The sequence below is a fragment of the Condylura cristata genome, unplaced genomic scaffold (assembly GCF_000260355.1).
Source record: "Condylura cristata isolate star-nosed mole 26May11 unplaced genomic scaffold, ConCri1.0 scaffold00001, whole genome shotgun sequence".
Taxonomy (NCBI): domain Eukaryota; kingdom Metazoa; phylum Chordata; class Mammalia; order Eulipotyphla; family Talpidae; genus Condylura; species Condylura cristata.
The window spans coordinates 16,853,772-16,881,631 of NW_004567102.1; the positions used below are offsets into that span (position 1 = coordinate 16,853,772).

The 27,860-nt window shown below is 37.4% G+C and overlaps 1 protein-coding gene across 2 annotated transcripts in view; it reads left to right on the forward strand.

Moving 5' to 3' along the window:
• Window positions 1-27,860, forward strand: part of EFHC1 (EF-hand domain (C-terminal) containing 1) — a 50,533-nt gene extending 22,673 nt beyond the window's left edge. The window contains exons 5-10 of one of the 2 annotated variants that reach the window (XM_012720283.1): window positions 2,672-2,892; window positions 9,691-9,831; window positions 14,564-14,777; window positions 15,415-15,562; window positions 26,180-26,390; window positions 27,660-27,860. In XM_012720283.1, coding sequence (XP_012575737.1) covers window positions 2,672-2,892; window positions 9,691-9,831; window positions 14,564-14,777; window positions 15,415-15,562; window positions 26,180-26,390; window positions 27,660-27,731 — 1,007 coding nt within the window. In that variant the 3' untranslated portion in view covers window positions 27,732-27,860. The remainder of the gene's footprint in view (window positions 1-2,671; window positions 2,893-9,690; window positions 9,832-14,563; window positions 14,778-15,414; window positions 15,563-26,179; window positions 26,391-27,659) is intronic. The other variant, XM_004673567.2, reaches the window with a different exon arrangement.

Sequence of the window (27,860 nt, forward strand, 5' to 3'; positions counted from 1 at the left end):
TCTGTCTCTGATGAATCCTCTCACCCTCCGCATCTCTGGCCTGTACCCCAGTTCTGTATGAATAAATAAATAAATCTTTAAAAAAAAACAAAAACAATGTACATATATAGGATTTGAACAATATAAGTATCAATGTTGATTTAATAATAAGTATATGCAGCAATACCTGGACAATTCCCAGTCTTTATAAGCACAAATGGAACACTTACAAAAACTTATTTGTCTTAGCAAATGTTAAAGTCTAGTTATCATATATCATTATCAGAGAGTAACACAATTCAGGTAGAAGTTAATTTTGGAACTATAACTAAAAAAAATCACATGTATTTAAAACTTGAAAAACACAGGTAACAGGGGTTACAACTGCAGTGTATCAAGCTGTCACCAGCCATTACAGCATAAAAAGAAAAAAAAATGAAAGACACATTTCTAAGTAATATGAATTAAAAAAAATACTTATAAGTAAATGATAGCTATAAGTCCCTAAGAACTTTATATATAGCTAAAATAACACTTGGGAGAGTTATAGCTTTAAATGCTTATTTGAGAAAGAAAAAACACTAAAATTTTAAGTAGGCATTTGTCTTTAAAATTTAAAGAAGGAATGGTAAAATAAATCTAGAGAAATTAAAACAAAGAAGTAATAAAATAAAATCCTGGAAATAATGAAATTGAAAACAAAGTAATAGTAGATTTTCATGTTAAAAGCTATATTTTTGTAAGGACTAATAAAATGACAAACCACTGACAAGCTTTTTCAAGGGAAAAAGAAGGCATACCTGTACAATATTAAATATGGAAAGAGGACTCATATTTTTAAATTATTTGGTATTAAACAGAAAATAAGAGAATAATAACAACAACTTTATGCCACTAAATTTGAAAAGTTATATGAAATGATTCAATTTTTAAGAATTAACTTAAAAAGAAATAGAGACCAACTGTTTTTAATTATTAGAGAAGTAGAATAAGTAAAAAGAATCATCCACAAGTTAACCAGGTTGAGAAAACTTTTCAGATGAGTTTTGGTAAACATATAAAGAGATCATTCTAAGCTTAACACAAACTCAGAGAAAAAGGAGCTTCATTCATTCATTTTAATGAGTAAAAACAAAGACACCGTAAGAAAATCAATCTGTTTTACTTATGAACATATGGGCAACTAAACAAAATGTCAGTAAAAGAAATTCAGAAGTATGCCCAAAACAACTGTTGAACAAAGTGAATGGCTAGAAATCTTGTGTGTGCGTGCGCGCAACACACACACACACACACACACGCATGCGCAAGCGCGCCCCAGCGCTCCTGGCACATTGTTTACTGGAATTAGAGATGGGTCCCCCATTGCCCATGACTTCCTGGAGCAACTCAAAGGGATTTTGTAGGGTAGACACTGGGAGATTTGGAGGCTTAAAAAGTGCTTTATTAGGGAAATACCAGCTCTTCTTTCTGTTTGTCTGCGGTAGTAGAACATTACTGATCCCTATTTCCCATCTTGGCAATTATCAACTATAAGAATATCTGTGTACCTGTCTTGCTTCTTGAGTGGGATTCTGGGGCCAAGCTTTGTGGTTCAGGTCAGCAGTGTGGCACTTTACCAGAATATAGTTTCCATGGAAACTATGCTGCAGAGAATCTATCTTAAACAAATCAAATTTTAGTTTTAATAAAATGTGGGACAAAATTGGATTTACTCACAAAATGCAAGGTTGATTCTATGTTTAACAATCGATTGATTTCTATCCTGTTCTATTGAACAGATTTCTAGTCCTCTCCTTTTTTTTTTTCAAAGATTTATTTATTTCTGCATACAAGAGCTGGGTGCAGGCCAGAGATATGTGTGGGGGCAATAAGAAGATTCAACAGAGACAGAGTGGGGAGCAGAATGGACAGATCTACTGAAATACACTGCTGAACGGAGCAGCAGGCCAGACAGGAGGGGTCTGCTGTGCCATGTGTGTTAGTTCCCTGGCCAGAGATAGAACTTGTGCTGCAGTAGTTAGCTACAGCTTCATAGTGCTAAGTGTTAGAACTTTGTGCCACCAGGAATACCCCTATAGTCATTTCTTTGACTGTCCCTTATACTTCCTTCAGGAGTAGCTCAGACTACCCTAATAGCAGTTGTCACAATAGAAACAGAATCATTATTTGTATAATTGTTCAGTATATGTGCCCCTAAGCAATGCTTTTTTCCATCAAGTCTGGAATTCTAGAATTGTATCCACATTGTTATTGTCATCTTGGTATTTTATAGTGCACCTAGTAATTGATAGATGTGATCACTAATACTTTATTGGATGAGTGAGCAAATGGATGGGAAATTACACTAAGTGACGTCGATATGTTCCTCTTATCTTTGTGGAAGGATATTTATTCTTTCATCCTGTACTGATTTCTTCTAAGCACTAATTCTTCTAAGATCAGTGACCTGTAATGATAGTTTGAGCTGAATATGGAAGAGAGGCTTTATAAAAACCATATGGGATATTATTTATGTGTCCTGTCAACAGATGGAAACTATGTACCACATGTTCTGCTGGGAATGTAGAAGAGTCCTGGCCCTGGACCAGATCAAAAGACTGTTCTCCCTCAGGTTCTCAAGAATGCCTAGCTGTTATGTGTCATTTTCTTCCCATCCTCATTCCTTTTTTGTACTTCTCTCTTATGTTAGAGAACTTTCCTCAATGTGTGCTGGAAATATCTGATCAAGAAGTGTTGGAATGGTATACTGCCAAAGACTTCATTGTTGGGAAACCACTCACCATCCTTGGGAGAACGTTCTTCATTTATGACTGTGACCCATTCACACGACAATATTACAAAGAAAAATTTGGTATCTCTGATTTACCTTGTATTGATGTTAGCAAGAAGGAACCACCTCCTGTAAAGCAGGTAATGGGGCCCTAGTTCTAAGTCTAGTGAGAGAATTAATCTTTTTAAAGATTTATTTATTTATGCATACAGAACTGGGGTACAGGCCAGAGATACAGGGGTGGTGGGAGGATTCCCTAGAGGCAGAGTGGGAAGCAGAACAGGAAGATCTACGAAGTACACTGCTGAGGGGAGTAGCGGATAAGACAGGAGAGGTCAGCTGCGCCATATGGGTCAGCTCCCAGGCTGGGGATTGAATTCATGCTGACGTGGCTGCAGCTAGGTTCATAGGGCTGGACTTTAACCCGTTGCACTACCAGGGAGAACCTAAGAGAATAAATCTTTTGATGAAGAAATTTAAGAGAAAAAAGCAAAACTCATATGAATGCCTAATAAAAAATTAACAAAGCATATGAAATAGAGCAGTTCACAAAAGAAGAAATACAAGTGACTAATGAGTATATGAAATGGCCTTTCAATCTAACTGATAATCAAAGACAGAGGAGTGAAAATAATGAGGTTATAGATCTGTTTGATTTAAAGAATTGTAATAGTCAGTATTTGCCCTAGTGTGAGGAAATGGGCATTTTCATATGTTTTCAACAGGAGAGTTGATCAGAAAAACCTTCCTGAAGGGCATTTTGTCATCATGTTTAATTTTTTCAAAATAAAATATTACATACATATTGATCTAGAAAATCTGTTTAAGGAATTACAAAAAGGTATGTGTGAATGTATATTGTGGTGTTATTTGTAATAAAGTATAAGGACATTGGCTAAATATAAAATTATAATATATCTTTCTTATATGAAAAAAAGTAAATCTATGCATATTAAGCTGGAAAATTGTCCATAACATTTTTAAGTCAATGTGTATATGTGACATGGTGCTATTTTTGTAAGTTACTGCATGGAATGTCTGCTTTTCTTACTGAGAAAAAGACCTGAAATAATATCCACCCATACTGTTAACAGCAGTTAACAGTCAACATGTGGGAATGGGGTGAGAGGGGGTAGGGAAAGAAGTGGTAGATGACAAGAGAACTTTTTGCACTACTTGGTGTAGTTTTAATTTCATTTTTTATATCAAGCTTTGTATTATTTTTATAATATTTTAAAATTTTTGATAAAAAAAACTCTTAGGAGTCCAGACTCCTGCACAGTTCATTATTCCTATCAAATCCTTTCATTTAAAAATGATTGGAAGCAAAACAAAAACCGACTAATTGACAGTGTTGGAAATGGCTTTCTATCATTGCATAGCTTTCCTTAGAATCACAGGGGACCACAAAATTCAGTTCTTTACACCACAAAAGTCCCTGATCTCCAAGAGTACGTTCATGGTGCTTTTAATGCACTGAAATAGTAATCCGATAATCTTGAGCCTTGAAAATTTTAGCCAAGTCACATATTTTAGGTCTTTCAAATGAAAACTGCATGTTTTAAAAAGTGTACATTATACATCAAATTCAACAAGTATCTGAAGTATAATTTCATGGATTGACTGCACAAATGCTTATTATACTTTTGCCTATTCCCCATGATTAAATGGGGTGTTAAGGGCCCTCCCTGGTGGCGCAGCAGGTTAAAGCACAGCACTGAGAATCTAAAGCCGCTTCCGCATGAGTTCGAATCCCACCTGCCCCGGAGGTGACCACATGGTGCGGCAGACCTCTCCTGACCCACCCGCTGCTCCCCTCAGCAGTGTACTCCGTCGATCTGCCTGTTCTGTACCCCATTCTGTCTCTGGTGAAACCTCTCACCGCCCCTGAGCCTCTGGCCTGTACCCCAGTTCTGTATGCACAAATAAATAAATCTTTAAAAAAAAAATTGGGTGTTAATACCCAAGGCTTATCTTTAAAGAGCCACTATGTGTATAAAATAAAGTGACTGGGTTCTTTTCTCAAAAGATGGATGCCATTACTGAATTCCTGCAGTATAGACACATGCTGTTCTTCCAGCTGCTGCCCATGCTTCCTCCACTTAGCTGCCAGTACTCACAGTTACCTTTGCTTATACTAATACAGTATCCTGTTTTCCTGGGCTTTTGTTGATATCCTTCCACCTGCTTGACCCAGGTTTCTATTATTTCTTTACATGTCTCTTTCTCAGTCTTTCAACACTTAGTGTAAGTCTCCTCTTTTCTAAGAAGACTTCTAAAGCTCTTGGCAGGGTTGACCATCTTTCCTGTATTGCTGGGGGGTGGGGGTGGAGGGGAGGGGGAGTTCTGTGCCTCTCTCCTCTAGAATCTATCTGTTATATTAATAGATATGTTTATGGATCTTTTCTACTAGACTGTAAATTCCTTGAGGGTAGGGACCATGCCCTATAAATACAGTAAATAACAAGTAAGCATCATGTCATGTATTTCTTAAACTGAAAATTCCTATGAAATATGTTTTTGTTCCCTCAAGTCAAGGAGTATATTAGACAAGATATTTTGAACCAACATTTCATAAAAAATAATGTCAAAGAAAGAATTGAATTTTGGTATGTTATGAGTGATAGCTAACAAAACTGCTGTGAACCAAAACTGATATTGTACAAAACTGAGGGATGCCCAGAGATACCACACTGTTAGAGGGAAAATCCCATGTTACCCATTCTTGGGTTTCATGTCACCTGCACGTGTAAAGGCAAAATAATTAAACTCTAGTGAGCTGAAGGACTTTGATGAACTACTCAAGCACATAACTAGTAAGAAGTCCAAAGAACAGAAAGAGAAAGAAAGGATTTTAAAATACAAACTTCCAGTCAAACACCTAATCCCTTGTTGGTACCTGTTCAGGCAAACAAGCAGTGCTCAAAGCCAAGTGACCATGGTCCCAGAGCAGAGCTCTTGGGAGAACAAGCCCAAGGTACTTCTCAACAGGAATCTCAAACAAGGGGTTCAGCAGGTCCCAGAGAGCTAGGAGAGAAGCAGACTCAAAATGTACCATACAAGTTGAATCCACCAAAGGGCCAAAAAAAGTGGTTGCCATACTTTCTGAGTGAGTCATAACCAAAGTATTAATGAGGAAATCAGAAAGATACTTCTACCCTCTTGTTTTCCTGCTTCTCTCTTATTCCACCATAATGGCCTCCCTGCTCTACCTTCTTCCCAGCAGCCTCCATTCAGGTCTAGTTCATGGCATGCTGGGAGTTGTAGTGCAAGTAGCTGAGCTGTCTATGGTGTGGAAATGAGGGCTGGAGTCCTTAGTGTCACTCATTGCTGAGGTCTGCTTGCTGTGCTGGTCCACCTCTAATATGAGTTCTCAGGGGCAAGAAAACTTCTGGAAGGCAGTGTGATGATAATATCTCTTGCTATAAATGTTTTCTCTGATAGATTTTCATACAATAAATTGACACTGTGTGTATAAAACTGAGTAAGAATTCTAATAAAATCCTATCCCTGCTCCCAGTTTTGGGGATAGCATTTGATAGAGTATATAGGAAATAACACTATGGGAAGAGATTTAGATTTTGATCAAGCAAATTGTTCCACCACTGTCATTTATAATTAATATATGTACTATACTTTATACATATGTGTGTGTGTGTGTGTGTGTGTGTGTGTATCTCCCCAAGGGATTGCTCATGTAGAGTTCAGGGTGGGCCTATTAGATGTAAAACATCTTACAAAAAGGGGCCACACCTAGTCAAGAGGTAGGATGGAGAGAGCTTGCAACTTAGTGGTGCATTCTTCTTTTTGTAACTGATTTTTTTTCAAAACTTGAGTTAACATTAGTTTATAACATGGTATAAACAAGGGTACATTTTCTTACTTCAGAAACTGACTATCTGTTGTGATGCATATTATAGTGTTCTTTTCTTAATGAGAGGATTTTTATCCATCCTTTTGAACTGATAAAGCTTTTTGAGTCCTAGAAAGCCTCTTATTACTATCACCTTTTTTTCTCCTAACAAATCTTCTAAAGAAAGAAAAAGGGAAGAAGATGTGGATAGACAGCAGAGAGAATTGAAGAACCAGTGTAGATTTTGCTTGGTTGGTTGGATTTGGCCTATCATAGGTGATCTGCGTAATAAAACTAATTCTACACCCATAATAAAGTAAAAGTAATTCTACACCCATATATATGGTGCATTAATTGGAATGTATGATTAGTTTATTTCTATCATTCTATTATATTTTTCTTTGTGCCTGTCCATGACAGTCCTTGTTGGATTGAGTAGGAGAACCCTACTTATCAAACAGCAGAAACCTTTCGCTCTCTTTAGTCATTGCATGTCAGTCATTTAAACCTTGAGCCACGTAGTTGGAAAGCAGGTATAAGAGGCTGTGCCAGGGTCTAGAGGGATAAAGCTAAAGTCAACCCAGTTGTCAAGGATGGAAGCAGATATGAAGTGAATATATTCAACATCATGATTATGAAAGCCATAGGTCAGGCTAATATGCTAGGCCAAGAATGAGTGAGCTTTGTTCAGTGCCCAGATATGTCTTATCTCAGTCTGGCTCAATCTGGAGACACACTGGTAGGGAACAGGAAGAAGCAGGACTAGGAGAGCTAATCTGCCGTGGAGCTGGTCTCCAAAAACAATATCTGAAGGATTATGGGCCTCTGACTCCATGTGTACTTGCTTTGTTAAGATAGGTGGGCAGAAATTCTACTGGAAGGGTCACCTGAGCAGGAGTACCTAGGAGTGATGATGTATTTGGTCAGAGTAGCTCACCTGGCTTAGAAAAGCACCCAAGTAGTAGCTTGGAATATGAGAAGCAAGGTACCAGGATCCCAAGGCATACAGGCTGATATTTTGGGAAGGTCTTTGTTCCAAGCAGGGGATGTGAAGTGCCATTCAGGAAAAACAGGTAGAAGCCTGTTGAAACACAAAAGGAATTTGAGAGGATGTTGCTTAGAGGCTTACCTTCCAGTTTCAAAATCTTTCAACACTGCCCATCCCCCAAACAGGCTGCTTTTGTTGAGACCTATTCTGTTGTAAGGTAAGTTTACATGCCACCTCTGTGTATTTTTGTATAGTCTCTAGACGATTCAAATGGTAGCTGGTAGTGTCTCATCAAAGGTCCCATTGTCTTTGGTAACTTGCATATTCATTGAACAGTGGTTTTGGCTTTTAGAGCAAATTCAGTCATTGTCCATCTATTGGATCTGTGGCTTGATGATTACATTAACTACAGCCCTAGGAAGTGGTCAGTGTTCCAAGCCTTGGGTGAACATAGCAACCACTAGTTTTTGAGGGAAGACCCAGTGACAGATGTGTGGACATTAATTAAGAGCCCTATTTGAATGAGGTCAGAAGGCTAAAAAGAGAGTTCCTATGGTTGTAGAAACCATCAAACTAGGAGCCCAATATCAAATGACAGATGCAAGATGCCCTGCATTCTCCCACTGTTTCCACCTTCAATGAAACTGAAGAAGAGGTTCTTAAGGGGTAGTTTAAGGGGCTGTTCATCTCTGATTCCAGGAAGTGCGCATGGACCTCACCATGAACACACACTCCAGTCTGTACTCTCTTCTGTTGTTTTGTTTCCAAATGTACTCTCTTTGTGGTTGGAATTACTGATTGTTTTTTATTTGAGGTCTACAGAAGCCACCAGGGATCATATAGACTAATTTGTTGAAGTGCCTGAATACAATATATAAAAAGAGTTGGGGAAGGTAATTTCAAGTGAAAAGCATGATACAAGTTGAGTTTGCTGGGCAATTGTAACAAAAAGGACTTACAGAAAAAGAATTCTGCTGCAGACTGTCTAACATTGATGAGACCGAGGAAAAACTAAAGTTTTAGAAGAAACAAATGCTAGCATCCTAGAGTGATGCTTTCAGCTCCTCACAGAACCTGAATAAAAAAAAATATAAGTGCACCTTATACTTTCATGCTAACTCATCAAATTTACCTTCTGTATTTGAAATTTGGTTTGGTTTCTTGAGTTTGGCTCTTCATAAGGAAGAGAGAGTCCTGTGAGGACAGAGTGTGACTGCCCAGAAAGATATTGCTGTCAACTCTACTTAGTGAGAGAATGTCAAGAAATAAAAACATTAGCGTATATAAACATTGATACACAGAAGCCTCACTTGAATGGGTTCAGAAGGCTAGAAGAGTTGCTGCATGAGAGCCATCAGCTCACTCTCCAGAACCCAACGGAAGTGATGTTGCTTAACTGCCCCAGTGGGAGAAGAGTCTCTTCCTTCTCACCAAGCAATAGTTCAACTGATTAGAGAGTTCCTTCCCAACTTTACAAATGAAATTCTCATTTTTTTTTTCTTCTGGAGAAATGTGCAGATGTTTCTTCATGAAACTGTACTTCCTAACTGCTTTTAGATGTTTATGACTAAATCCATTTTCCTGGTAAATAGTTGGCTGCTTATTTTTTGAGGTTCACAGAAATCCGGAGGTAATTATGGGGAAAAAAAAAATGTAGCTTGAACTCAGTCCAGACCTCCCCTTCCAGAATTCTTAACACATACACATATACACTGTGGGTGAACTGAGAAATGTTTCCACAACTGCCAGGCTGAGGCCACACCCTAGAACAGAAGTTACAGGCAGATCCATGGGCTACACAGGCTTGTAATAATGCAAGGGCTGGGGGAAGAGGCTGGGGTAGGGCCTATTCCGCTTTGGCAGAAAAGGTCAAAGCACATCAGCACTAGTTTCAGTCTAGCTCTGAGGGTTACTTTGAGCAGTAATCACAATTTAAAATCTATAAATACAGATTATGCCATGTTATTTTTTCTGACCACATGTGTACATATAGGAATTGCTTTTGAATAAATGTATTCTAGATTTTTTTCAAAGAAACTTTGTTACTTTTAATGTAAAACACAAATACATGTTTTCTTGCTTTCTGCATTTCTTCAGGAATTACCTCCCTATAATGGTTATGGATTAGTTGAAGACTCTGCTCAGAATTGCTTTGTTCTTATTCCAAAAGCTCCAAAAAAAGATGTTATTAAAATGCTGGTGAATGATAACAAGGTTCTTCGTTATTTGGCTGCACTGGTGAGAATCATTTCAATTTTAAGATCCTGCTCTTAGGACTGTGCACAGGTATTCATTTGGTCTGTAAGCTGTAAAGTCAGAGCTGTCTAGAGTTGTATGTACTTTAAAACATTGGCAGGTCAGATTGTCATTAAGTATGGTGCCCCTGAACCAAGACCTTTTTGCAAGTCCTATTCTCCCTCTGAATCTTTCTTAGATCATTTATCTCTCCTATCTACCTTCAAATTTTCCACACCTTTTTTTTTTTTGGCCTTTTTTATTTAGCAATTATGGAACCTGACATATTTAAATTATTTGTATATTTGTGTGCCTTTCTCATGTACTGTGCTTTCCTTGAGGACAGGAACTATGTCTTACAAATTTTTTAGTATTAGGATATCTAGCTTGAGGCATCTCATAGTTATTAAATGTAATACATGCAACCATACAAATTTAATAGATACTGGCTTTGAGAACAAATGTGTAGTTAATGGTTAAGAGTATGGGTTTGGTGACAGACATAAATTCTAATCCTGAATATGCCACTCACTGCCTGGATTACCAAATAGGAGTTGAGAGTTTAGTGTCTTTAAAATAGGGGGAAACTAAGTAGAAATAGGAATATAAGCATTTTAGAAATATGGGCAAAAATACCAAAGATGGATGTAGGATATTTCTGGGAATAGAAATTAAGAGTGGAGAGGCATGGGTGGGTAGCTGATTTTTCAAACTCTTTACATGTAGCAGGAAAAAAAATTAAAGAAAAACATAATTGGCTGATTATTTTAGAAAAATATTGAACAAAACTTAAAAAAATGAGTTCGAGCAACTCCAGCCCAACTAGAACACTCCATACCCTAAGAATTCTGATTAATCAAGGCTTTGTATCATTGCTAAGTTCTTTGAGTTACCATTAAAATTCAAGAGATTTATTGAATTTTTGATATAGTAACTATGAACTCCTTAAGGACAAGATCATGTCTTTTTAGATTTCATAGATTCAATAAATTTTGAATGAATAAGTAAATTAATTTACACACATTTACAAATGCACTCTCAATAACTAGGTAATTTGATACTATACCATTTTAATGTTTCAAAACATAAGAACCAGAACGGCTAATTGATTTGCCCCAAGTCTCAAGATGATAAGGCAGAGGCAACACTAGAACTCAGTCTTTTGACTCTTTACCCAGCATTCCTTTGATCAAGAATCAGTATAATACTTAGGGCTATGAAAATAGCATGAGTTTGTAAACTATATGACTGTAAACTTATCTTCCATACCTAAAAATCCTAGAAAAGTTATTACATAATTAATTATAAAAATTGCTACTAATTACTTAGATGTCACTAAATGAGGAGAAAAAATATATTACATAGACAGCAGTCTTCTATGTGTACAAATAGCATGGGCAATTGTGGTATGTTACAAAAGAGTGAAGAGTCAGTGAAGGACTTCTATTTCTGACAATGATAAACTAATTTTAATTAACCGTCTTGCTTAGAACAACTAGAGTGTATATGTGTATGTACATGTACACTACTGCTTGAAGGTACTGAATAACTAACAACCTGTAAAGAATCACTGAGCAAGATGCAGGAGGCTATTGAGCCTGGCAAATGGAACTATTTTTACCTCAGATTATTTGCTGATTCTAGAAGAAGTACCTGTGAAGGGAAGCATTGCAAACGAGGGTCTCTCAAGGACAAACCTTAGTAAACTCTTTATGCGTTAGTAAACTCTTTTGTCCACAAATGGCTTATCCTTGAAAGAACTATTTGTCTGACTTTGAAATATCTAAATCCCTGAATTTTCTCAATTTCAGAATCAGTTTAAATTAATGTGGGCTAGTAATGTCCCCATGTGTCTAGCAGATGCAAGTGTAAATTCTCTACAGATAGCATCATCATACATTTCAAATTATTTCTATAAACAATTTAAGAAATACAATGTATGTTACTCATTAAAAAAAAAAAAAACTGTTAATGCAAGGTCCAGACACAGGACATTGAAGAAAATGAGTAGAAACAACAGACAATAGAAGTAGATTCATGGGAGTTTCAAATATTGGTTTAATCAAACTCAAACTTTAAAAGTGTATTTAATTTGTTTAAGAAGATATAAGGGTAGAGTTGAGAATTTCAGCAGAGAACTAGAAGCAACAAAGGATTTCAGTTGAAAAATTATCACAGTAATGAAAACAAAGAGAATTTAGGTACAGAAAAGTATTCAATAAATTTATCTAGTATGGTTTTAAAATAATCTGCTTAGTAAATAGCACATAAAAGAGAATTTCCTTTGTCTGATAAAGACTATCTACCAAAAATCTGCAAGCAGCATGCTTAGTGGTGAAATGTTGATTTCTCTGAGATTAGGAACAAGGCAAAACTGCTCTCTATTCCCCATCTACTTATTATTGTGCTAGAACATAAAATAATAAGGGAAATCAAAGGTATAGGAAGTGAAAAGAATTAAATAAAATTGTCACTTTTTAAAATGAGTGATTGTATATATAGAAAATCAAGTAGAATCTACATTACATATTAGTAAAGTTAAGGTATGGATGGCAACATACAAAAAATGAAATCAGAAAAAAATGCCACTTATCAAAGCATGCAAAATAATGCATTTTTAGGAATAAATCAAACAAAAGGTATGTTATACCTAAAATGTTAGAGAAGAAATGAAAAAAGATCAAAATAAAAGAAGGAATACAATGTGTGAATTGGTTAGAAAATTCAAAATTATAAAGCTATTCACCCTAAATTGATCTATGGTTTCAAAATATTAGAATTACAGGTGATATTGGTTCAAAGACAGAAAATTGACCAATGGAATAAAACAGCACTTAGGCTATCTGGCAAGCATGGCATTGCAGAGGAACTGACAAAGGGAAGTCTTGTCAATAAATGGTATGGGAGCAATTAAACATCCTTCTGGGAAAAGAGGGGGAAAAATTGCCCGCTAAACATAGAAGTCAGTTTTGACTGGACTGGAGATTTAAATGTGAAAGAAAAACCTATAAAATTTCTTAATGGTAGTAAAATGTAGCTGTAAAAATAAATGTAGTTGTAGTAGAGAAATATTCTTTAGTGTGATACAAAAAGCAGTACTTGTTTTAAAAACTGATCATAAGTGAGAAAACCTCTGAGGAGAAACAAGATTTTCAGTTTCAGACTATCTGCCTTAAGATATTTAACTGCAAAGGTGAAGGTGGTAATTTACAGGGGAGAAACCCATCAGACATCTTAACCAGGCAATCAAGGTCAACATCACACATGAGGTACATTGATATTGTGAACCTCCTTATATGGCTGAAAGGGCAAGATATCTTTTCTGTGCTATTTTGCCAAAATGCTAAAATGAGATGCGTGAGGGATATTCACAAGAACTGACCAGTGCTCTTCAAAAGTGTCAAAGTCATTTATTTAAGACAAAGGCAGACTGAGATGCTCACAGATTATAGATTAAAGAATAAGAAAGACTAAATGTGTAGTTTCTTGAAATAAGAGGACATAAGCAAAAAACAGGAGAGATTGGAATAAGGAGAGTAGTTTTACTCAATAGTTGATACCATTTGCTTTGTTATTTTCTTGGATTTTATAGTTGTACAATGGTTGTGCTGATGTAATGTTATGCAGGTTTTCTGTATCTAAATTTAATTGTGAGCCCCTTGATATACACTAAAAAGGATGTGAGGTCTTTTTTGTTGTATTTTTCAAAGTTGCACAATTCAAAAGTTTTTTGGTTTTTTTTTCCATTTTAAAACACTCTTTCCTGCCAGGGTGAATGAGTGCCACCCTTCTGGTGTGCCTTTGCCAATTGCCAATAGCCCTGCTCAGGGCTTTGCTTTTTATTCTAAACACAGTAAGAGTCATCTGGAGGTTTAAAAGCAGAAAAGGGATATGATTTGGTTTTTATTATCTATATTATGGGTCTGTGTTTACATTTTTTATTATCAAAATAAAGTTTGGAAACCTTGGTGACGAGGAAAGTATTTCACTAAAAGGAAGCTTTCTTTGATAAACAAGAAATTACTACACAAGTAATTTCATGGTCTGAATGAAGGCCTGTGCTGAAGTTGCAATATGAGAGGATTTTAGATAGGAATAAGCATGTCTGTATTTAGTCTTGTTGATTTGGAATTTATTTCTCAAGGATCCAGTGATTTGATTTATTATAGAAAAAGTCTTGTCTACAAGATAGTTTCTCAGAATCACTTAAAACTCTATGATTTTATATTACTGAGTCCTTTCTTCACAAATATTCCTGTAAAAATTATATGCATAAATAGATTTGTTTAAAGAACTAAACCTTGAATACCCATTTTGTTACCATGAAGTTGAACAAAATGTCAGCCAAGAGGTCTCAAGCCTGTGAGCAGATTGTAGCCTGTATATGTGTTTTGTTTGGCTACATGTTGCTTTGAAAGAGTTGAAGTCAACATTTTAAAATCAGGGGTTTTAAATAGTAATCCATACGTCTATCTTACCATGAAGAATTGGAAGATTTAGCAACATTAGTCCTGCCTTCCCACAAGGCAGCAATCAACTGAGGTTGGTTTGGGGTAACCTTCTTTAGATGAGGCACACGCTTTCCAAGTCAGAAAATCCTCCCAAATCATGCCTTTGTACTATCATTTATACATTGGGCTGATGTTATAAACCCAGTTCCTGTAGGTATTTACATTTGGAAGCATCAAGACAGACCATGCACCTTCATGATATCCTCTCTTCTTCACCTTTCTAGGAATCCCCCATCCCAGAAGACAAAGACCGCCGATTTGTCTTATCTTATTTTCTAGCCACTGACATGATCAGTATTTTTGAGCCTCCTGTTCGCAATTCTGGTATCATTGGCGGCAAATACCTTGGCAGAACAAAAGTTGTTAAGCCATTCTCTTCCGTGGACTACCCTGACTACTATGGCCCTAGTGACTTCTTCATTGGTGCTGTGATTGAGGGTAGGTCTGAAGACACTTTAGTCTTTCCTGCTAGCCAGGGAAAGGAAAGGACCCTTCGTAGTTGGTACTTAATTCAGTAAAGAAGCAGTTAGGGGCCCTCCTTGGTGGCGCAGTGGGTTAAAGCACAGCACTAAGAAGCTTAAGCCACTTCCGCATGAGTTCGATCCCCGCCTGCCCTGGAGGTGACCACATGGCGCGGCAGACCTCTCCTGACCCGCCTGCTGCTCCCCTCAGCGGTGTACTTCGTTGATCTGCCTGTTCTGCTCCCCACTCTGTCTCTGGTGAATCCTCTCACCCTCCACATCTCTGGCCTGTACCCCAGATCTGTATGAATAAATAAATAAATCTTAAAAAAAAAAAGCAGTTAGGCTGTATTCTGAGACAAAAGTAATAATCTCATATATGATGTCTTTATTCCCTCTCTTATCAATTAAACTCTAAATTGTTTATATTTCTAAACTGTAGATTTAACGCTGAGTTTCCAAAACACTGAGAAAATGACTCTTCAGCTTAGAGAGCTATTGAGAAAGTTCATTAGTCCAGGGTGTATCTGTGAATTTTCACTGGAGGAGAGTGTTATTTTACTCCTAATTGCCTGATAGAAACCAAACTAAGCATATTTCTACCCTCTCGCCAGTATTTGGCCACAGGTTCATCATCCTTGATACAGACGAGTATGTTTTGAAGTACATGGAGAGCAACGCTGCCCAGTATTCGCCAGAAGCACTCTCGTCAGTTCAGAACCACTTTCGAAAACAGCAGGCTCCTACAACAGAATTGGAAACGTAGGTCTGAACACCTAGGCTTCAGCATATAGGACTTATTCATCAAATAAGAACTTACTCAGTTCTTGATAAGATGAATGGATAATCACATTTTAGATGTCGGAGGTTATTAGACATGCCCAGAATGTCTTTTGGGCCCAGTATATTAACTTGAAACTGCCTTCTTAGCACAATTGCCAGTATATTAACTTGAACCTTTTCAACATCATTTATTTAGCAAGTAAGTATTGAATACTGGTATGCATCAGATAGTCACTAGACTCAGAATTTTCTGCATAAATACACTAGGCAATAAATTGCTGCCCTTCCAGAGTTGGCCTTATATGCTGGTTAAGCTGACTGTATAGCAGCACAAGTAAGTTATACAGTATATTAGATGATGAGTGCTATGCAAAAATGAAGCAAAATAAGGATGAGAAGGGTTTTAGGAGGCTGTTGGTAGACTGCAGTGGACTAGGGAGGTGCTTGTATCTTGAGAAGGTGACATTGAGCAAGTACTTGAAGGGAGTTAGTAGTGTAGACATCTAGAGGAAGAACTTGCTAGAGAGAAAGAATGGTGAGTGCTAAGACTCTATCATGCCTAGATTACTTAAGGAATTGGCAAAAGGTAAACCACTGAAACTGACTAGAATGGAGTGAGTGACAGGAAAAGGAGTAGATGATAAAGTTAGAAAAATAACAAGGGACCAGATTATGTAGGATCAACTAGGTCTTTGAGAAAATGTTGACTTTTCTCTGAGTAAAATGGCGAGGAAGTCATTGCGAAGATTCTGAGTAGAGGAGTGACAAAGTTTGACAGATATTTTAAAAGATCTACCCTAGCTGTTAGGTTAAGAATAAATTAGGAGGAATGTTAGTTAGCAAAGCATTTCAATAATCAGACAACATAAGATGGTGCCTTGACAAGGGGAGTATTAGTGCAGATGGGGAGAAATTTGATTTGGGCCATATTTTGAAGACAGATCCGGTAGGACTTCAGATATTATACAGAGACCTAAGGGAAAGAGTAGTTAAGGATGACTCCAAGGTTTTTGTCTGAGCAATTGGCAGGAAGGAATTGCCATTAACTGAGATGAGGAAGATGCACATCATGGGGAGAGGAGAAGTCTTTCTTGTTGGGTGCTGTGACAGAGATTTCAGTTCTGGATATACTAGTTTAAGATGCCTATTAGATATCCTAGTAGAAATATCAAACCATTTCTCAGGTATGTTAATCTGGAGATTAGGGAAAATGTCTGAGCTGGAGATGTAAGGGAAGTTCTTGGCATGTAAATGTCATTTTAAGTCGGGGGAGATAAAATCTCAGGGAGTTGGTGTACATGAGGAGATTAGCTTTAAGGATAGAGTCCACTAATACTAGTAGTTGAGATAGGACAATTAGTGAGGGAGAAGAAAAACAAGTGGGTATGGTATCCTGGAAGCCAAAGAAAGAAAGTACAGGCAGACAGCCCTTACACAGCAGTGCCAGGCTGAAAGAATGGCTGGGTAGAGCAGTCCTAATCATTGAAGGAAAATTTACCATTGTTCTGTGACCTTTAAACATTTTTTCACAACACAAAAACCCTGATGGTTACAAACATATAGGAAAATGAAAGATAAGTAGTAAACTAATTTTTATTTAATACGTAATGGTAATTTAAAATATTGGCAACATCTCGAATTATTTTATTCTTTGTAAAACTTTTTCAAGAATTGTTTGAGCAATGTTGACTTCTTTTCATCATATAACTAAGTTATGTCTATATCTTGACAAATTGTCATCTTCCTTTCTAAGATCGGATCAGCTTCCCAGATCTTCTTATTTTTGCTTTCAATGTTGTGAAATATCTTCTAGCCTTTCTTCAGGGATGGTGAAATATCTTTAAGGGGTCTTTTGGTGTGATATTTTTTGCTGGTGTGTGGGGTCACTTCATCCTTTCAATTCCAGCCACTTCCCTCAGTTCTGTCAAAAGTTACTGTTCCTGGCTGCTTATTGAGTCTCTTAAATGCAGCAGTGTCTACCTTTCCAGTTATTTCTTCCATACCTCCATTTTGCTTGATTTGAATTTTACTTCTAGCATTATTGTTTTTTTTTTGTTTCTCTTACCTTTTTTGGCCAATTCCCTCTTTCACAAATTCATTTTTGTAAAATGCCATGGTGGTTTATCCCTGAGAGATGAGGAGACAACATAGCTATAAACCTTGCAGCCTGTCTATGAACAGAAAAACAGGTGCCCCACAGACTTTGAAAGACCTAGTATGATTGTCAATGAGCACTATGTGTATGTGTCAGTTGTGAACTGATTAGTGGGCTGAAAACCTGACAGTGAGTTTTTACTGCATTGTCATAACTCAAACTCAAACCAACTGTTGGGGGAGTAGGCTACTAAACTAAAAGGAGGTAAATGAAATTCGTGCATAATGGAACCCTGCAAAAGGAGACATGTATATCAAGGGAGACCTGACTCTGGTAGTGAGGGTGTAGGGGGGACTTGACGAGGTGTGTCAGTGGAATGGGAAGAGTAGGAAAACCTCATGGGAGCAGATTTAAAAGAGAATAAGGAGTGGAATTTGAAACTGGAAATATGGACAACCTTTTACAGCAAGTTTATTGCAAATGGAGCAGAGAAATGAAGAACTAGCTGAAAGATGAAACTGAGTCAAGAAAAAGGATTTTTTGGCTTATTTTTAAGAGATAAATAACAGCACTCTTGCTTGTAACTGTGAGTGATTCTGCAGAAGGGAAATGATGACAAATGTGTCTGTTGGGGGATTTATGGAATATTTGGAAAAGAATAGGGTTAGTACACAAGTGGAGGAATTTGCTTTAACTCAAAGCATCCCTCTCTGGCTGTGGTCCTAAAACCTATGCTCACTAAGGTTCTTGAGAAACTCAGTTTTATAGCTACTGAGATTTTATCATATTGGAAAGTAGATATATTTGAACTATTTAAATTTGCTTTAAAGCAATAATACACTCATTTTCTGCTAGTACAAGTGACAGCATTTTTATGAAAAAACAATTTTCTAAAAAAAATTTATTAAGAATGACAACTTTTTCTTACATTTTTGTCTCTTTAATGTCTGACTTTATAAATAGAAGATATCTGAGTTTTCACCTGCTTCTGCATCCAGCTATCTTCTGTCAATTATAATTGATAGTCACCATCAATTAAAAAATGCATTCTAATTCCAGAGATGTAACAACTGTGAAAACAACTTTGTCTCAGGACTAATGAAATATGGCATCTGTCATGGAAAGTGGGAGACAAGCAGCTAGGCAATGTTGAGGCAGCACTGAGGACCTAGTCACAGGGCCATACATTTAATTCAAGTACTGTCCTTTCCCCATGTTTGTGCAAATACCAGCAACTCTGGAAATCTTGCTGTAGCACACTACCAGTAGAATGTTTTTCCTTTCTGATTTTGTAATGAGGAAAAGAAGGGATCCTGAATATGTGTCAGGACTGAGTACTATGTCAAGTGTCAATTTTTTATATTGGTGACAGGATGGTAACCTTTGGAGTTAGACATTTTCTTCCTCTGAACCAGAAAATTAAAATAGTGCACAGGTAATTGAGTATTAACTTCATCTAAGTTCTTTTTGGGTCTGGTGTATCCACTACCATTTATCAAAGTCAGGCTTCTAAATCACAAAGGCCCATACACCTGCTCCCCTACTTGGAATCTCCGTGTGGAGCCCGGCCGCTAGCCTGTGGGTGCTTATACGCAGTGCTCCTGTTCTGATAGCTCATTTGTGCTTTCAGCTTGAAGAGGACCCTTCTCTGTTCAATGACCTTTTCCATTTCCAGCCACCTTTCCCATATAGACATTTCCAAATACTCTCATTTCTTTTTCAATATTTTTTTCCCCAGCCCCAAGCTCCTCCATATTCACTTTGCAGTTGGTATCAAATGAGATCAAATGATCCAGTGTCAGTTTTTTAAATTTTCCCACTCTTCACCTTTGAGTGTTTCTGGATTATCACTCATCCTTTCTTACCTTCTTGTCAGAGTAAGTAGCACCCACTTCTCCAAATTTAATTCTTCTATTTTATGTCTGTAACTGCCCTTTTGCGACTGCTCTAGAATTCAGACATTCTTCATAAATTGCTTTCCTGAAGGTCATTATTTCCCAACCTAATAGTATCTTGTCATCATTATTCAATAATTCAACAGATGTTTGAGCTTATACTATGTGCCAGACCTTAATAAATGCTGATGAGAATAGTGAACTCATTGTCTAGGGCAGGAGTTGGGAAATTTGTTTTGTAAAAAGGTAGATAGATAGTAAATAATTTAGGCTTTATGGGCCATACCACCTCTGTTATAACAATTCAATTCTGTCCTGTTGGAGGAACGCCACCATGGGAAATATGTAAATGAATGGGTGTGGCTAAATTCCAATAAAACTGTTTAGGAAAACAGGCTATAAGCTGGCTTTGTGTGGACTGAAGTTTGTCAACCCCCTGGTTGAGTGGTTAGCCATTCTGATCTATGTGTAATATAAATTATTTTTCACCACTCCCTTTTTTGAAACTCACTCTCTCCAGATCTTTAAGTCCAGTCTCTGATCCTCCTCTGCTTACTGGAAACAGTGTGTTTCTTGAGGTTGTGTTTTGGTCCTCTTGTTTGCTTTCTCCAACCTTTTGATAGTTGTATTTCATCTCAGTCAGCGTGCTTAAATACTTGTTCTCCCACCTGCCCATGCACCTGGTTATATTCCTAGATTTTGCTTCCTGTCTCATGTGCTTTCATGCAACAGAGCTGCCAGCACTTTGTACAACTAAAAACAAAGCCATACTCATTTTCATCTTTCTGGCACATTTGCTGTTACTTCTTCTCTGTTTCCTTTTTTCTGTTTATCTGCCTCATAAGTTGCGATAGCAATGAGTTGTAAGAACATATGTAAAGCACCAGCATAGTGTCTGGATGCAAGCAATAAATGTTAATTCCCCTCTTCATCTTAATCATACTTGTGTCCCATTTACCTGGGGTAAGATCTTTGAAACCTTAGAGATATCTTTGACCTCTTCTATTTTGCACAATATTCAGTACACTACTAGGTTTTTTGTTTTTTTGTTCGTTTGTTTGTTTTTGTTTTTTATTGATTTGTACAATATCTCTTGTCTCTGGCTTCTTTTCATTTTCTCTAATTTAAATTTCATAATTTAAAGCACAGTCAGAAATTGCATATGTCTGCTTTTAAACCACAGTAACAATAGAAACACATTTGTTTTAGTTTACCCAGTAGATTTTATATTTCTCATAGAGCACAATGTCTGGAGGTTAGCAGTCCAGAGCATTACGATGCCAACACAGACCTGATTTTTTCTTTTTTCTCAGATGCTCTTAGCAAGTAGCTTTTGTCCTTGTGATTTTTACTCTGTGGTCATGCAGTCAATGTTCCATCTCCAACATTGCACCTATATTCCACACAGGAAGACAGGAAAGACAAAGGGTAGAAGACTGAAAAATCAGCCTCTCAATTAGCTTTCCTGTTTTTAAAGGGCCTGTTTGGGAGCTCCACCTAGCAACTTCTGCTTATATCTTATTGGTCTATAAACACAGCCAATCCTAATTTCTGCTCCAAAGAAAATAAGGGTTCTGTTAGGAAGAAGGAAAGGATGAATACGAGGTGGGTAACCACCAATGTGAGCCAACCTCCCGTTACTCCTACCTGGGCTCTCACAATGCCCCTTTACTCAGCTTCTCCCTACCACTCTCTTTTTTAGTTCCTGTCCCACACTGTCACCAGACTAGTCATCCTGGGAGTTGGCTCTCAAGTAATTATACTATTTTTGCCTCCTCCCCATTTTATTGAAATTTAATTCACCAAACAGTATCTATGTAATAATTTTATGTGATGAATTGTGTATGTTACTGAGATATGATGACCACAATCAAGTTAATTATATATCCATAATCTCACACAATTAGCGTGTGTATGGTAGCAATGCTTTTAGATCTGTTCTTTCAGCAACCTTTAAGTATATTGTACAGTACTAGTAATTATAATCAACATACTATATATTAGATCCTCCAAACTTATTCAGCTTAGACTCAAACTTGTACAATTTGTTCAAGATCTCCCTTTTCCCCCATGCCCTAGTCCCTAACAACAACCCTTCTATTTTTAGGAATTTGACATTTTTTAGATTCCACATATAAGTGAGGTCCTTTAGTATTTTTCTTCCATATTTGGGTTTTCATTTAGTATAATGTCCTTCAGGTTCATCCATGTTGTTGCAAATGGCAGTGTTTTGGGTTTTTTATGGCTAAATAGTATTCCACTCTGTACATATTTATGTATGTGCTGTGTACACACGTGTCTGCATGTGAGACTTTAAGCCAGTCATATGTCAGTGGATAGTTGTGAACATGCAATTGTGAATAGTGCTGCAGTAAATAATGGGGGGTACATATATTCATTTGAGATAATTTCTCTTCCTTTGGGTAAACACCCAGAAGTAGAATTTTTGGATCATATATTTAAGATGCTTCTGTACTATTTTCCATAGTGCTATCCCAGTTTACCCACCAACAGGACAGGAACTCCCTTTTCTACACATTCTTGCCAGCTTGTTACCTCTTACCTTTTTGATAAGTCACCTTAACAGGTGTGTGGTGATCGCCCACTGTGAGTTGAATTTACTTTTTCCTGTTGGTAATGCCGACTTTTTCTTCATGTAGCTTTGGCCATTTGCATGTCCTCTTTGGAAAAATGCTTGTTCAGGATCTTTTGCCCATGTGAATTGCTTTTTATCCTCATATTGTATGAGATTCTTATATAGTTTAGATATTAACCCTTTTCCGGATATATGATGTTGGAATATTTTTGTCCCTCCCAAAATTTTTATATTGAAATCCTGATACTCTGTTGATGGCATTAGGAGGTTGGACTTTCAGAGGTGATTAGATCTTAAGGACAGAGCCCCTATGAAGGGGATTATAGTGCACATTATAAAAGATGCCAGTGAGCTTGCTAGCTTTCTCCCACAATGTGAAAACAGGGAAGGTACTTCTATGAACCAGGGAGAGCCCTGGTACTTCTATGAACCAGGGAGAGCCCTGCCAGCTACCATCTGGAATCTGGAGAGGCTACGATGTTGGACGTCCAGAATCGTGGCAGCTTTCTTTTTTCTTAATGTAGGCATTTGTTACTATAAACTGCCTTGTTAGAATTGTTCTTGCTGCATTCCATAAGTTTTGATATTTAAATTTTCATTTCCATTAGTCTTAGTATGTTATATTCCTATATCATTTGTTTTGATTTTTGTTTATTTCCCTTTTGATATTCTTTGATTTCTTCATTATACTATTTTTTTTAATGTTGTTCAAAAAAATTTAAGCACAAAATTCTAAAGTTCTGTCTGGTATCCAAGATCATCCACAGTGTGGCTCCAAATGATGATCTAATTTAAGTTTCTAGCTTACCTTTCTACTCTGCACTCAGAGAGTTTGGTTTATTAATATAATAAATCTCCAGAATTCCCTTCCTCATGCCTCTTCTAGGACTGTTTTCATTGGCTTGAGCTCCATTATTTTATTCTATAGGTCCAAGTACTCACATCCTTCAAGGTCTAGGTCAAATTTCACCTTAATTTGGCTCTCCTTTTCTTTCATTCTCTGCATCTCTCTAAATGGTAATTATCAACTTCTCTTTGGTGATTTTAAAGTCAGAGTCTTACTGCCTCTCTTAAGAGCAAGGATTCTCAGTAGAGACAGGTTCCTTGTTATATTCAACAGGTCATTGTAGTGCTGACCTTGAGCCACACTTAGTTGAGTGAATGCACTGAATATTAGTTGAGATAAAAGCCCTGAGAAATCAGGAGTGTTGTGATTCAGAAAAGATAACCTGACTCTCCGAAGCTCTCTGGGCAAGTGACTGCCTGCTCTGGGGCTGGGGCAAAGGGAAGGCTCTAGATATATCAAGAGCTAAGGTCAGGCTAAGAGGGCAACACAGAATCTCTGTACTTCAAATGGACACACATAAAATGTCTAACACATGGCTGGTATCAAAGAGTGATCAGTCCCCAAAATGTAATGTAAGAAAGGAAGAACAAGCGCATAGACTGTTTTTTAAGAAAGTAGGTGAATTCCATTTAGTTCTTGCTAAATGAAAAGCCTTTTCAGAGTACTTATAGGAAACTATTCTAACAGTGGAGAGAAAACCACAGCATCCATCTTACCAGCAGGAGATAAATCATCCTCTAAAACTCCCATTTGCTTCGATGGAAAGTAGAGGTAGGGCAGTGAGGACTTGGCAGGGTCTGCCCTGGCATGTAGGGAACCCAGCCATCTCTCAGTCAGCAGTGTCTGCTGAGGATAACCCTCGTCCTCTGTGTTCCCTTGTTACCCTGGGGAACAAGCCTTCCCCTAGATCTTGCAGCTCTCCTGCATTAAGGATTCTGGCTTGACCCTGCAACAAATTAGGGGCAATTATTTTAACTAGCTCTGTCTTAAAGAGTACCACCTATTGCAGTCTCTGTGAATCTACTCACAGGCACAGGTGCCCAGATGCCCAGATGCCGTGGGCATTTCTCCTATGTAGGGGATTGAGTATCTGGCTTCTTCAGGAAAGGAAATGATATTTTTTCCCCCAAAATGATTGGGTAATTATACTCTATATGTGCTTGATAGTTGTAATTCCTGGGAAGATATGGGAAATTGGTTTGACTGCTTTCTGTCACTAAATTAGCTCCCTGGCAGGCATTTATAGTTTAGAATATAATGATTGGACTTACCCCATTAAGATAAACATTTTGCTTCTATAACAAATAATGCCAGGTAGCATTTAGAATACTGGAGATTTTTGTAACAATTTTAATTGGTTTCGTCTTACTACCAAATAAGTAATACCTATACCTATAAGTAATATAGTATATATTCAGGGAGTAAAACCTTAGGAAGTAAAATAAAAATAAGCAAAAATATTTTTGAAAATACCACTGCCCAGATATGACTACTTCTAATATTTTGCAATATGCATATGAAATGGAACAATTCTGTAATGTTATTTTACCAGGCTTTTTTTCACTTGCTAGTGTATCATGAACATTCCTGACGTCATTAAATAATTTTTAGACAATTGATAATTTGAGTCAGTATCCCATTCACAATGTTACTTATACAAGGGGACCAATGAAAATTTTGTTCTCACCCCTCTTCCGCCTGTCTTTTACCTTCCATCCTCTACAGGTAACTTACTCTGTCATTTTTTTTAAAATATCTTCCAAAAATTCCCTTATGCAATAAAAGCAAACTTAAATATATATTATTCTTTCCCCCACAACTTTTAGACAAACTAGTATTCTTTGCATTTTCTGCATCTAGATTTTCTCACTACCTCTTTCTACATTTTCTGCAACATTATCAACAGTTGTATCATCATTAAATTGCCTGGTTATGGTGGATGCTATTCAATCAATTTCCAACTTTGGGATATTTTGGTTGTCTCAAAACAGCCTTATAGATGTATTTTGGTATGAAACTCAAGTTTATTTCCTTACGATAAAACATTTGAAATTCTTTGCTGAATTCTTGTTTCAAATGATTCCCAAAAGGCTATACCGCTTTATGCCTTCCCAGAAAAGGTCTCCAGCAGATAAAAATAGAAAATAATTCAGGAGAGACCATTTGGAAGTATGGGCATTTTTTACTGTTATACAGAAGAGAAAATAGGTAGAATAAAACAATGGTGGATTGGTATTATGAAGATACGGAAGGAAAGCAGTTCATACATAGTGGCTGGCCATACTTGAAAGAACATGTCAGAATTTGAATGAGATTGTTAGTTCTCATCTTGCCTCTAACGAAGATCGAAGATCAGGGATAACCTACTGCCTTATCTGAGATAAGTCTTCCCCCCACACTTTTCTTATCATTAAAAAAAAGGAAGGCTTTCTGAGTTTATTTAAGCTGTTTTGTTCAAGAGTGGATTTATAAAGATAAAGCACAAGAATCTTTTCCAGTTATTGAATTCTTTCATTTTTTTTAATTGTAATTTCATGTCTAGAGGAAACTGAAATGAGGCCATTGAAATAGGCTTCTGTTATTCTTGTAAAGAGACAGACATCCCTCTTCCTAATGTTTTGGACTACTAACCTCTCTTCATTTCAGTAAGTGTTAAGTCTAAACTTCTCAATCATCACACAGAGCAGCCTCTCATAGAAAACTTTTCCAAAAATTTGGAGTGGATTAGAGAGAAAACACAGAAGTATTAAAAGTTCAAGAAATTCCTGACTACACTGTATATATACATACATGTAGATGTTTATATAAGTGCATTTATTTTTAGATGATGTGTATCTGCAACAGTAGCAAGACAGATGTGATTCCCACAAACACCAAACTAGAGAAACATGTACTCATGACTGACTCTTTGTAGTGTAGTGATTTAACAGATTCCAGTAAAGGAAACTGGGCTTCAGCTCAAAAGCTGCCTCCAGTAACTTTTCTAATGTAGATGGCAGCCATCAGCTAGCCCCTGGGGGCAAATGGTGAGTTAGTGGTCACCCTCTCCATCAAAGCTGTTATAGAAGCTTCCCTGACTTCACCAAGTGAGAGCTGTGGTCACTGAGATAAGATTGGTCAAGAACAACCACTCCATGGAGTCATTTCTTTCCTGTCTCTCTAGCAAGAAAACTGAAGAGGATCCAGGAATGCAAGAACTAGAAGCACTGATAGACACAATCCACCAGCAGCTGAAAGATCACCCATGCAAAGAAAACATCAGTGAAACGTTTCAAGAGTATGACAAGGAAGCTTCAGGATTTGTGGACAAAGAGATGTTCTTTAAAATCTGTGACTCTCTTAACATCCCAGTTGATGACTCCTTGATTAAAGAGGTCAGTCAATATAAGTACTCGCCTGGGTTGACTGCAGAGGCTGAGAACCTTGATTCTCTCCCAAAGGCAATTTCTTGTGTCTTCATTTTAACTGGGGGAAGACTTAAGATGTTCAAAGCAGTTATCCTATTCATTCTTGATTTCTATTTCATTCTTTTCTAATTCTGTTGGGAGGCATCTCTTGCAGCAGGCATGGGGCTGTACAGTCCTAAGTGGCTAATAAGCCATGTCAGAGCTGACAGGATGATCCTGGAGGGGCAGCCATCAAAGGAAGACAGAGACAGTTGGATTGGGCAGGATGGAGGCAGCCTTTGGCATGGCTGAAGCCTGCCGTAGCCCATCATTTGGGCTTAGCATGAAGAGTGCCTGACCACGGCTCAAGGGTAGTGGCACCATTGAGAGGCGTTATGTGGCCAACTGTAAATGGAGGAGTGACGTGGACATACTTGTAGAATTTTCATGAGTGCATGTTTCAGGAGTCAGAGCAAAGTTTCTACCCAAATTGCCAACAACTGCGGCATATCATTAAGACAATCTCAATGATTTAGAACACTGAGGTAGTTCCTGTAGATCTTCTGAACAGCAAAAAGGGCTGTTCAGAAGTTTGATTCATTTAGAAAGACTTCTGTTTAGGGCTGGAGTGACTAGGTTGAAGATAAGCATTTTTCAGACAGGCAGCAAGGAGTGGAGGAGGGAGATAGAAGAATGTTCTCATGGACTGATTAGCTTCACAATCTCTGACTGACAGCATGTCCAGCTTTGGTCATTTTAAGTCATTTGTAAGATGTGTTACTTGGCATGGTGAGAAATACTGCAGTCAGTGGGAAGTGGGACAGGGAGGCATGGATGTCTTATACAAGTAACTTCAGCTAGTCTGAATTTCAGTAGACATGATTTGAACATGTGACATAACTAGATTCTTCTATTAAGCTGTGATAACAGCAACTTACTACTGCACAGAGTCGGTAGACAAATTCTTGTATCTGGATAAACAAAAAGTACTTTGGAAATGACAATGCCTTTATAAATATGATGAACCTGAAATCTTGGGCAGGCCATTTACCCTGTTGAGTTTTGAGTTCATGAAGTATGAGATGAGGATAATATTCTGACCTACTCCCCAGGTTCTCAGGGTCATTTCAGAATCAGTTGATAACAAAATTCTGAACTAAACCCCTAGGTGTCTGGGTCATTTTATTATGTGCACTCTGAAGTTAAGCAGCAGCCTCGCATGTCTGTCTCACTGGCTATTTTTTCTCCCTTCTGCAGTTAATCAGAATGTGCTCCCATGGAGATGACAAGATTGCCTACTACAACTTTGTTCGTGCTTTCTCAAACTGACCTGGCTGAATAATACAGTTTTTTGAGGTTGGACCTATACTTTGAAATGTACCTTGTACTCTTTGTAGAGGCATTTGCAGAGCTCATGAAGTTTTCTTTCTTACTTCTTACATTTGCTACTCCTGAAGT